Consider the following 12722-nt stretch of genomic DNA (forward strand, 5'->3'; position numbering starts at 1 on the left):
AACTTTTTGAGTGTGTCAACTGCAACATTCTAATTGAACTATTAACTGAAGACACTTAAAAGATTTATTAAAAGGAAGAAAACAATGAAGTAAAAAAAATACAAAGACATGATCAAATTAAGTTGCTGGATCTGTAAATACAAATAGTGACAACACCAATAAAAATGTTAAGTCTATGGCAAACTTCAAATTAGCTTGAACCAGATTCTTAAAAAAAAAAAAGTACACACAAGACTTCTACAGTGGAGATGACTTAAAAAATGTAGTTTTCCCCAGGAGCACCTGGGTGGTTCAGTCAGTGAAGCATCCGATTTCCACTCAGGTCATGATCTCACGGTTTGTGGGCTCGAGCCACAAGTCAGGCTCTGTGCTGATAGCGCAGAGTCTGCTTGGGATTCTCTCCCTCTGTCTGCCTGTCTTCTCAGGTGCACACACACACTGTCTCTGTCTCTCTCTAAAAATTAAACTTTAAAAAAAAATGTAGTTTTACCCAAATATGCAAAACCCAATATTTATCATAGACCCCTCCCAATGTGTTATCATATTGTTATAAGTGAAACCTTCAAAATTAAAGATACTCAGAAATATGGTATGTTTGAATATTTTTGAAAAAAGTTATTACTATTTCTTAGTCATTTATGACTGTTAATGAAGACTATTAATGATAATGAACATCACCTGGCAAAAAAGATTTACTCTGCTGTAGGAAAAACATACTTACAGCATAGAAGGCAATGCTTTGTGTGAATTGATAAATTAAAAATTATTAACAGTATATTCTTGAGTCTATGAGAAAAGCAATTAGAAGCAATGTTTACTTTGTAATTAGAGTCTGGTACATGACTTGAGACCCAATTCACAGTGATTTTGCAACTTGAATAAAACTGGTGCATACCCTTTATCAGTTTATATAAAACTTTAGTTTACATCAAATAGCTAAAAAAAAAGTCCCATTAAATATACTAAGGTGTTATTAATACAGCAGCTTAGTATTACTTCTAAAAATATCACCCATCTTAAAAGCATACTTAGCCCGAACGTATGCAGAGTTCATGTAGGAATTCAGTTATCAAGGCACCCTCCCACACAATGCAGCAAATCATATCACAAAGGTGACCCAAGATTTCAGATTGAGCCCAAGGACAGCTCTTTCCATCCCTCCTCTGTCCCCATGCTGGAATTTCAAGAGCATCCTGACTCATTAACTGCACACAGAATTTCCTAAAAATGTCCATGGGAAGCTGGCAGGGACTGAATCAGACTAAGTCTTTTCATCACTTTGTTTTTCTGCACAAGAACTGATCATCAGCAAATTAAACGGTTATAACAGGTTGAGCTCATGAATGTATACTAAAAGCTACCATCCACTCCAGGTGACTTAAAAGAGCCTAAACAAATTAATCCTTTCTCCAGCCAGCAAGCCTGAGTAAACCACAGGCTCCCACAAATAAAGTGGCTCGTTACCATGGTAACTCTCAATGAGCATAAAGAGGCAGGAGATAAGAATCTTGCTTAATAGTTCATAAAATAGCCAGTCCTTGTTTCAATTATCTTTTACCTCTGAGCTGCAGCATTCTATTACTATAAAGAATATGAGTGTGCTTGCTGAGCATTTTACTAGGGACAGGAGGTGGGGTGAGAACAGACATGATGTCACTGGTACAACTTTTACTTTTTCTAAATTTTACAAAAAGAACCAATGATATATGATTCTGACCTACTTTCAGGAGAAACAACAGCCACTACTAAGTAGTTACTACCTGGAGATCAGCAGTTGCCTGTATCTATTGAGCTCATTTACATAAAAGCCAGCTACACAAACTATAAAATCAAACGTAAAATTTTTTTCCTATTTTTTTTCTTTGCTTCTTAATCTGTACACACCTTTCAAAAAGCCACCCATCCACTACATACACATGACCACTTCATCTTTTAGGAATTTTCCCTAAGCAAAACATTTTATAAACATTTTGTACATGTAGAGTAGGACTGCTGAATGCAAAGGAAGATTAATATAGATGTTCTAGAGTGGATTTGTTCTAGTGCTATTAAAGCTTTTTACTTTTATTGGATAAATAGAAGCCACAGGAACATTCGTAGAGAGCAAGTTTAATTTCCAACTAATAGGTCCAAATTTAGATGTCTTTTCTAACAAATTATTTTCTTGATTTAGCTACAGCTAGATTAATGTCACAGTGGCTAAGAGCGCAGGCTCAATATAGATCTCGACTCTAGGGGCGCCTGGGTGGCTTAGTTGGTTAAGTATCCGACTTCAGCTCAGGTCAGGATCTCACAGTTCGTGAGTCTGAGCCCCATGTCGGGCTCTGTGCTGACAGCTCAAAGCCTGGCACCTGCTTCAGATTCTGTGTCTCCCTCTCTCTCAGCCTCCTCCCCTACTCGTGCTCTGTCTCTCTTAAAAATGAATAAAAGTTAAAAAATTTTTTTTGAAAAAAAATTCCAATTCTACCACTTCCTAGCTAATGTAACCTTGGCAAAGTGATTTTAAAATTTTGCTAAGCCTCATTTTTCTCATTTGTAAAATAGGTATAACAACAGATTTGCTCATGGGGTTGTCAGGATAAAATGAAATCATCTTTGAAAAGTATATGCAATCTACCCTACTGGCTGTTTTAGTAAATGTTTGCCATTTGGTTTGATGAAAGCTCCAATATAATAGTGGAAGCTATAGCTGCTTCAGGAAGCTTCTCACTTTTAAATTTGGTTTGGATACACTAAAAAAAGTTTAACAATATTAGTGAATACACACATGTAAGCAAAAAAGTACTGCTGTAAATCCAATTAACTTTTCCAATGTAAACGTAGACCATAAATATGTCATTTAAGCCATTCTTCCAAATCTAAGCCAAAAATTCAACACACCTGAGACAGAAAATACCTACTTAATCTCACTCATTTAATAAAATTCTAGGAGTGCCTGGGTAGCTCAGCTGGTTAAGTGGTGGATTCTTGATTTTAGCTCAGGTCATGACCTCACAGTTACTGGGATCAAGCCTGGCATCCGGCTCTGTGCTGACATTGTGGAGCCTGCTTAGGATTCTCTCTGCTCCTCCCCCATTTGCTCTTTCTCTCTCAAAATAAATAAATATTTAAAAAAATTTTTTTAGTATTTTGGGGGGTTCACCCCATCCCCAAAAGCCAAACCTCACCAAGGATCGTAACGATTTTACACAATGGGAAACTGACAAAGAATAGGAAGCTATTTCAAGTGACACTACTAGATAGGCTACAAAACTACCATATATTAAAATTATATTGAGGTATATCATGCAATTCTAAATATACATTTAAGTACTTACTCCAACCATATATGACATTCCTCTGTCCTCAGTATGACAGCAATATTAAATGCCCTTTCTTGACATACTTTGCTTGCTTTAAAATAACCACAGCTCAGTAAGCTGGGGGAGACACAACAGCTTACTCATTCTAGTATAACACACTCTTGTCCCTTCCCCTCTCAGAGAATCTTTGAGGGAAGAGAACTCAGATAATCCACTTCAGTAACACTAAATAACTTTAGATAATCCACAATGACTTTCACAGGTTATAAACATATATTCTTATGTTTCTTTACATTTCCAAGACTTCAAGGCTGTGTCCATGGTGAACTTTAATAAAGGTTTTCCTACTATAATACTATTACATAAGACCATAAAAATGTCTGACAACAGACATAGGCGGACTTTGTTGATATGTCAATGTGTTTTCAAAAAGTTGTGTACATAAAATCCTAAGAGATTAGAGGGGTGTGATTGATTAAAAACACGCTCATACATACAGACAAAAAACTTTGTAGTTAATCTTTTCACAGTGTAAGGTGCCCTTTGGGTTTATGTTTTGGAAGTTTGGATGGTCCTAAACAGTGTGCCTAAGTGAGCATGGCAATTGTAAGGCAACTTAATAAATTTAGAAAAGTTACAGCACTTCCTTACATGTGGTAAATAAAAGCCATCTTAGGCCAATTTCCCATTCCTTTTATTATATGTACCAACAGAAAGCATGCTTAAATGAAGAGATTTTATTACAGCCATAAAAGTGATTGATTTCTAGGTTTTTTTTCTTTTTAAAGAAAACTCATTGAATATATTTCATATTTTCTCCCTGTAATTGTTTTGCTCTAACATTTTTTCCCGAAGACGACTCAGGAGCAATAAACTTTCTTCTCCAATGAAAAACATTAACAAACTTGCGTAAATTTAAAGAAAGTTTCGCACTAAGGCGTAATAATTTCTCCAGGCCTGTCTTCATCTCCCCCTAGGATACTGACATACCTAATGCCATTCAACAGTCTGTGAACACCAAGGCACTGGGTGGCTGAAGCTAAATTGTACAAGTATGGTTGAGAGCCGGTAAGCACGAAGAACCTTAAGCAAGGTCATGGAATTTCCGGACTAGAAGATCCCAAACTCGACAAACCCTCCGGGCTTCCAGAGACAAAGAACAGAAGCCCCGAGAGGAAGACCGGGTCATTCTGGGAATTAGAAGCAGAGGCTACCTAGACACCGCATCCTCCAAAGGGAGGCCACGGACGAAACCGCCGCCCCTGGTGCGGCGCTCGGAGAGCTGCTCCCCGGCTGCTCCCGCCCGCCACCTCCACACTCAGAGGCAGTGCTGGGCGGCCGGGGCGAGACATCGGGCGCGGCGGGTACAGACGCTTGGCGCGCGAGGAAAGAGTGCCCCAAGGTGAGACTGGGGAGAAGGTGAAGGGTGGGGAGGGCAGGGGCGCCCAGAAGTGGAGAAAGGGGCCTAGCTCTCACCCTTGTCGCACGCCAGCAAGAACAGCTTCTCATTCAGGGTGTTCTCCTCCTTCACCTCCCGCACATCCTTCAGCGCCATCACTTCGTTCGGCGGCGAAGAGGAGGATGGGGAGGAAGACAGGGAGGAGGAGGAAGCGCCCGAGAGGTCCGTGCTCGAATAAAGGGCCGCCATCATCGCAGCCCATGAAGGGGGTAGGCCAGGAGACGGAGGCGGGGCCCCCACCAGCCCCGACCCCGACCCCAGCCCCGCCCCAGGGCTGGAAAAGGGATGAGTTGTTCCCACGGCCGCCTCAACGCGCGGCCCGTTGGCCCCAAAGGGCGTAGCCTCCCCTCGGAACCAGCACTCGCCCTCCACTGACAGCCCCAGATTGGTGGCGGCGCATGCGCGGCCCCGGGACCAGCGCCCCCTCCCCAGCCGCCGGCGCCCGGGCCGAGCCGGTCCGCGCCCCTCCGGGGACGACAGAGTGGCGCGCGCCAGGGCGGCAGCCGAGCGCGGGGCCGTGCCAGGAGCCGCAGGGGCCGCGCTGGGGGCGGCCCGGCCCGGGAGGAGGATGAGAGATCTGTGGGGAAGGAGCTCCTAGAGCGATCCTGCGCACGTCGGGCTCCCGGGATGTGGGAACCGCCGGCCCAGCTGCGCCTGGAGATGTTAGCGACTCCCCTCACGTCATCTTCCGCTCCCCTATAAGCTACGACACCGGGGCAGTCTCGGGGGTGGGCGGGGCCTGTTGCGGGAGCGGGGTCTGCGTGGGCCCCGCCCCCGGTTCCTTGGCTGTCAGCTGCGGCCTCGGAAGGCTTCCCGTTGCTGAGTAAAAGGCGAAGTGCCCGGTGCGTCCTCCCCACGCCCGGGTTTCTGGTTTGAGGTAATTTCCTTGCCATCTCCTGCTGCACGAAAACACGCATCGGTATGGTTAATTGACCCTTTGACGACTTAACGTTTAGTCGAATTCCCCCTATGGAATTGACTGATTATTTCGTGTTTGGGTCCTCTGCCTGCCAATGCCACTAGATTTGTGCTTGTCTGTGTGTTTGGGCTAGCTATACTCACTTCTAGACTATTTTTTAACAACTTGTTTGTGATATAAAATTGGCATAACATTCCTGATGGTATACCTTTATTTACATGTAATTCAAGTGTACCGACACATAACCATTGGATGAGCACGTTTTTAGGATCTACTCTAATTACAATCCTTCTAGAGGTTTATCTTCACATTTATAAATTTAATTTAAAAATATATATGTTGAGCAGAAACTAACTGAAGCCCAATAAGTACTACCTACTTGAATAATTATTTTTAAAGCAAACTTATTTAAAGCAAATTCGTTGGGCGGGGGCGCCTGGGTCCATTAAGTGTTCAGCGTCTGACTTTCGCTCAGGTCTTGAGATCATGATCTCAGAGTTGGTGGGTTTGAGCCCCAAGTCTGGCTTTGGGCTGACAGCTCCCAGCCTGCTTCAGAGTCTGTCTCTTTCAATCTCTCTCTCTCTCTTTCTCTGCCCCTCCCCTACTCATTGTTCTCTCTGTCTCTATCTCAAAAATAAACTTTAAAAAAGTAAAGAACATTCGTTCACCTTTAAAACTAGGGGCTGAGACTACAAATTATCTCTCTTGAATAATTCTTATTGCCTTCCACAACAACTATGCAAAAATCAAAATTGTGCCCTCTGTGCTTTAGTTTTTTAAAACTAGTATGTAAATTTACTTCAGAATATCTTATATTTGAGGTAAATACTTCCTAGTCTATTCAGGTTGATTTGCTCCATCTGTTCTTGCCAACACTAACTCCCAAATTTCTAAATATGTATCTTTCTTATCAAAGTCTTATTTAGATCTTCTCTAAGAGGCCTTAGGTAGTTGACAAGATTGACCACCTTTCCAAACACTGTCACGTGTTTACTCCAAAATAGTCTATTATCTGTTGAATCATTTTAACTTCTTCTCTGTATCATAAATCTCCCCCATTCTAGTCTGTTACCAAGTTTGCATATTTTGTGGAATATCAAAATTTTTCATTGTTAATTTGTGGCCACTGAACACAGAGATAAATATGTGGGATTACATATGTGCTTACAGGGGGGCCTGGGTGGCTTAGCCGGTTAAGCCTCCGACTTCGGCCCAGGTCATAATCTCACATTCCTGGGCTTGAGCCCCGCATCGGACTCTGTGCTGACAGCTCAGAGCCTAGAGCCTGTTTCCGATTCTGTGTCTCCCTCTCTCTCTGCCCCTGCCAGCTCATGCTCTGTCTCTGTCTCAAAAATAAATAAAACATTAAAAAAATTTTTATATATGTGCTTACAGTTTTTATGTATGTACTTAGTCTTCATAGTCTAGTAAAATTTTTACTCATTAGCAGAACAACTCTAAGCCTGACCCATCCAAAAGTTCCAGAGTGTTGGAGGGTAAAAATCCAGATGGTTCAAAAGTATAAAAAACATTTTATTTTTTTTTCAATGTTTTTTTAATTTTTATTTTTTGAGAGAGAGAGAGAGAGAGATCGATCAGGGCACCCCTAAAAAACATTTTTACCTGAAGTCTTTTCAAGCTTCTGGGTTTGTGATTTCTCATCCATAAGGACTCTCACAGGGTCTGGATTAATTTCTTAGATTCAGAGGAATTCCAACCTACATTTATAAATGATCCTAGGAGACAAAGTTTTTGAGTTAACTTTTTCAAAGTAAGCCAATATTGCAAATGCATTCTATTGTTCTTTAGAGGTCTTTTTGAATCATCTCAGATGCAGCATATTTTTCTCTCTTGCCTCTCTGGTACATATTTTATGCAGCATAAATTGGAGTATTTTAATGTCCCCCATACGATCAGTTTATTGTGCATCGGTGATAGTATGATCAATGACAGAGTTATGAGGAACAATGGCATGTAAGATTCAGAAGTAGCACATTACTTAAAGCAATTCACCAGCCTGCAGGTACAAAAGAACAGATCTGGGGCACCTGGGTGGCTCAGTTGGTTGAACGTCCAACTTTGGCTCAGGTCATGATCTCCTGGTTTGTGGGTTGGAGCCCCGTGTCAGGCTCTGTGCTGACAGCTAGCTCAGAGCCTAAAGCCTGCTTCGGAATCTGTGTTTCCCACTCTCTTTGACCCTCCCCTGCTCACACAGTCTCTCTCTGTCTCTCTGTCTCTCTCTGTCTCTCTCTCTCTCAAAAATGAATAAAACATTAGGAAAAAAAAAAAGAGAGAACAGATCCTATCTCCATCTCCAAACTCTGTGCCTCTCTGTCACTACTCTTAGGCTGTATTTGCCAATTTCTTTTCCTAAAATGCCTAAGACTTTTCCTGGCTCAAAGCCTTTGTATTTGTTCCCTCTGCTGAACATGTATCACCTATCTCATCATTCATATTTCAGTCTGAATATCACATCCTTAGACTGTTCCTGAGCACCCAAACTAAAGTCTTCACCCCAGTACCCAAGTCAGTCTCTATCACATTGCTGTTTTATTTCCCCTTCTGCATTTTATCACTATCTAAAATTCCTATTTACTATCTCTTTCCATGGGATGTAAGATTTATGAAGTCAAGAGACCCTGTCTATATTTTTCTCAGCTGAATTCCCATATTTCTAGCGTTTTACCTGAATCGTAACAAATGTATATTAATGAACTGATTACATCAAATTATTTCAGTACAAACCAAATTGTCATAATAATGCAGTTGGTCTTTACTAAAATTCTTCATTTAAAGAACCAGAGAACCACCCTCATTCCCCAAAAAAGAATCTAATAAAAAATTTGTTTTACTAACTAAAATTATTTTCTTTTTTGGAAAATAAACTTATGATAGATTAACTTCCAAGGTTGTATATATTCTTTAAATGAAATAAACACTGACACATTTGTACTTACACAGAATTTTTATTATTTTGTGAGAAAAAGAACACTCTAAAGTGCCAAATTTCATGTAAATTATATAACTTAGTAAATATAATGGTGAAAAAATCAAAAGGTAAAACATTAACTAATTTCTTAGAGCAAGAACATATCTTAATCTTCATATAATAAAACAATCATCAAAATACAAAAGGAAAGGAAATCTCCTTTGTAGAAGAATATATTTCAAAGTTCCACCTGTTGATTTCATTTTAAAAATTCTATTCTAAACCCGTGAGTAATCTCACTCTTACCAACATGTACGTCTTAATCAGTGGTAGAAGGGGGATTTAAACTACTCATTCACACTGAGACAAAGTGAGAGGATTTCTGCTGCAAAGCAGTATTGCTCACTTGTACTAACAGTGGAAGATGGAGGAAATAGATTTCTGGATTCAATTTTTAGCAGCAGAATCTGTCTACTGATAAAAATTCACACAAAAATAGGTCTGAAGGTTAGCTGTTCTCAAGTAACACAAGCAGTAAGCAGTAACCAAACACTGCCAATTTGTAGGCGGCTGTGGAAAATACATTTGAAAATGCTCTATGTTGGATATTAGCTTTGTGTTACTTTCTACTAAAGATACTCAGTGGGCATATTCTAAATTAGGGCTTCATATAGATCAAAATCAACATGAGTAATATGAAGGAAGCTAACAGTATAGTATCAACATGTCTTGAGATGTTCTAGCCAATTTTTTGCTCTAAGTATGTGGAAGAAAAACAACTAGATGCACATCCAAAATGAACATTTCTAACAGAAATCTTCATGTACTAGATAGCTACATAATGACAAGTGTTACACACATCATGGGACCACAATAAACACTTAATGGTTGGCTGACTGGCTAGTTTTTCATACCATTTAAGAAAACCTTGGTAATTCAGATGCAAAAAATACATATATACACACACATACTTCTGTAATAACAACCTACCAACATATATGCTGCATGTCATAAAGTTCTTTTACCAAACGAGCATATGTAGTATCTACAATTAAAATTAAGTTTTAAGTAAAAAGCTCCTGCTACTTATATAAGAGAATGTACTTTGGGGTTTCTTCAAGAGTTAGTTCTCATATATAAAAAAGTTTAATGTTAATGAATAATAATTGTCACTTAAAATTTTGAGACATGTAGAAATTTACAGAAAAGTTATGGTTCATATAGTTGGAGGGAAAAAATAAAAGACATAAGCTAGATTATGACTTTGAATACATTTATGATCAAAATTAACACACATACACGCACAAATGAAAACACAGCAGGACCTGCAAAAATTTTTTTCTATTGATCTTTTTAAACCATGAAAGAGAATGAATTAGTCTTGTACTTAATAAGACTTTCAGGAAATGAAAATAATTTTGAAATATCAACTTGATAGTGAACATATCAGTATCAACTGGTAAGTTAACTGTGCTGTCCAAAAAGGTTGACAGATTCTAACCTGTATAAACAAGATATTTAATTCATTAATGAACTATACAACTCTTTTAAGCATACAAATAATCTCTGGTTTTATACCCACTACATTCAGAATTCTGTAAACTATGAGGCATTCAATGTGTTTAATGTGGCAGAAAATCATATTAAATGTTTCTCATTATTTTATTCTGTTCAGTCCTTTTCCCATTAAGCATGCAAATACCGTCATAACCATCTTTGGTTTCACTTCTACGAGGTCATCAGGTAAGGCATATATCCGGGCACCGATTTTTCGAGCCACTGAAATGGCATATCTTCAAATGACAAGAGAAATATCTTAGTATTTGTCCTCTACAAGGTTTTCATTTAATATATATTAATAAGAGAATGAAAATTTTGATAAGATTAACTTTACAAGAAAGTTAAGTTTGAAAGTTTTTAAATCATATTCCCTATTTAAGTGGTAAAAAATATTATAAAGACACAGTAACCCTACCTATAAGGACTTAAGAAATTAAAGAGCCACTGTGTTAAACCGTAACAGGCAGGGCGCCTGGGTGGCTCAGTTGGTTGAGCATTCAAATCTTGGTTTATGCTCAGGTCTCAATCCCAGGGTCATGGGATCAAGCCCCGCATCAGGGTCTATGCTGAGCATGGAGCCTGCTTGGGATTCTTTCTCTCCCTTTGCCAGTCCCTCTCCCCTGTTCTTTCTCTCTCTCTCCCTCAAACTAACTAAATAAATAAGGAAACAAACAAGCCAACCAACCAAACAACCATAAAAGGCTTACTTAGCATTGTTTAGCTTATCTTCTTCAGATAAGTCTTCTCTCTTGATCATTTCTTGACGAACTGCATTTGGTGCAATGGCATCTATTAAGTCTAGGACAGGTAAACTTGTGCTAATAGATTTGTCCTAGAAAATAAAGAATTGATGAACATACATAAATATCTTACTTTTAATTTTCATAAATAACAGACCAGGTCATAACCATATAACTGAGAACAACATATATTTTCTTTATACTGAACATTTGGCTTTTCTGTAAACAGCACACATCATAAACCATTTAAAATATGCTTTTCCTTCAGTCTTTACAGAGCTTACAATGTAGAGTTGTCACCATATCCAAATTAGGGTTGCAGATGTGACAATTCCTAAAGTATGCTAACTATAGTATCCATTCTGCAAAAAATAAGCGACTTTTGAAAGGGAATAGGAGATGAATTTTAAATTAATAGTTTTGCAAGTTTTAGTACTATAAATGTCTTAGACCATGAATTCCTAAGCCTTCATTTAAATTTTTCAGAAAGAAAAATGAAAATAATCGTGGAAAGGAACTAACATTTACAAAGGCATTATTCTTGTTGCTTTATATGTTTAACTTTTTTAATTCTCCTAACAGCCTTGTAATAAAGAAATTATAATATCTCTCTCTTAAAGAGGAACTAAATGTAGTTCATAGATCTCAAATGACTTGTTTACACAACTAGTAAGTACAACACCAGTAATTGAACCCATGACTGTCTGACTCTAATGACCAAGAATCTCTCCATTTTTGAAGTTACCTCTAAGGTGAACTAAAAATGAACAACTAAATTCTAGTGGATAGAAGGATGCAGTTCAAGTCAGAAATCCTGGTCTGAATTGATTTTACTACTTACCAGTACTTGAAAAAAAATTTCTTGTTCTGTGTCTCAGCTTGAATAGTGGCCACCGTTGCTTGCTTACCCAGAATTTACTCATTCCTTACTACTTTCTCTATCCTAACAGAACCCACATTTTTGCTCTGTATCCATACCTCCCTCACATGGACATGTGCTTCAAGAAAAGCTGACCCAATTCACAACTCCAAGGGTGATCCTGAATTAGTCTAGGCCATGCATTCTGGGGGTAGGGTAATAAACTTACTCTTTTTATGTCTAAAGCATATAGTACATAAACATACAGTAATATCTATGGCATTAAATTTTCATGGGGAGGGGCATTTTAGGAAGAAAAGATCTAAAAGACTCCTTAGATGAACAAAAACACTAGTCTGAACCAAATAGAGTAATCTCATCGTATTAGCACAGTGATTTAATTTGGGCCTAATTTATTTTAATGTGAAGCCTTTGCTATTTTCTGGAAGAGCTATGGAAAACCAGCAGCCCTCCTCTTGGATGTGAATGAGAGGATGAAACCTATGTCACAACCAGCAGTTATCCTATAACCAAGAGAAAAACCAGGTTTGGGTGAAACTGACACTGTAAATGGCAAAGCAGAGATGGACAAACACCTCAGTCCTGAATGACATTTTTCAATTACTGGCTCAACCAACCCTGAAATCTACCATACCTCTGGATTTATGCTACTCTGTACCTTTCCTTTTGGTTTAAACCACTTTAAATTGGGTTTCTGCCAGGCACCTGGGTGGCTCAGTTGGTTGAGCATCTGGCTTCAGCTCAGGTCATGATCTCACGGTTTGGTTTGTGGGTTCGAGCCCCACGTCAGGCTCTGTGCTGACATCTGGCTCAGAGCCTGGAACCTGTCTTCAGATTCTGTGTCTCCCTCTCTCTCTGACCCTCCCCTGCTCACGCTCTCTCTCTCTCTCTCTCTCTCTCTCAAAAATAAATAAAACATTAAAAAATTTTTAA

General features: G+C 39.1%; 2 protein-coding genes and 1 long non-coding RNA gene across 9 annotated transcripts in view; 1 reads left to right on the forward strand and 2 right to left on the reverse strand.

Moving 5' to 3' along the window:
• Positions 1-5308, reverse strand: part of TRPC1 (transient receptor potential cation channel subfamily C member 1) — an 80741-nt gene extending 75433 nt beyond the window's left edge. For 2 of the 3 annotated variants that reach the window (XM_029940107.1, XM_029940106.1), the window contains exon 1: positions 4779-5308. In XM_029940107.1, coding sequence (XP_029795967.1) covers positions 4779-4953 — 175 coding nt within the window. In that variant the 5' untranslated portion in view covers positions 4954-5308. The remainder of the gene's footprint in view (positions 1-4778) is intronic. The other variant, XM_029940108.1, reaches the window with a different exon arrangement.
• The window catches only part of LOC115292177, a 55914-nt gene continuing 47571 nt past the window's right edge, over positions 4380-12722 (forward strand). For 2 of the 3 annotated variants that reach the window (XR_003908832.1, XR_003908834.1), the window contains exon 1: positions 4380-4704. This is a non-coding gene — a long non-coding RNA (uncharacterized LOC115292177). Of the gene's footprint in view, positions 4705-10320; positions 10353-12722 lie in introns of those variants that run through there. The other variant, XR_003908833.1, reaches the window with a different exon arrangement.
• The window catches only part of PLS1 (plastin 1), a 47278-nt gene continuing 43186 nt past the window's right edge, over positions 8631-12722 (reverse strand). For all 3 annotated transcript variants that reach the window (XM_029940113.1, XM_029940112.1, XM_029940111.1), the window contains exons 14-15: positions 10877-11001; positions 8631-10402 (exon numbers count right to left, since the gene is read on the reverse strand). In XM_029940113.1, coding sequence (XP_029795973.1) covers positions 10267-10402; positions 10877-11001 — 261 coding nt within the window. In that variant the 3' untranslated portion in view covers positions 8631-10266. The remainder of the gene's footprint in view (positions 10403-10876; positions 11002-12722) is intronic.

Source organism: Suricata suricatta, chromosome 5 (assembly GCF_006229205.1).
Source record: "Suricata suricatta isolate VVHF042 chromosome 5, meerkat_22Aug2017_6uvM2_HiC, whole genome shotgun sequence".
NCBI lineage: Eukaryota > Metazoa > Chordata > Mammalia > Carnivora > Herpestidae > Suricata > Suricata suricatta.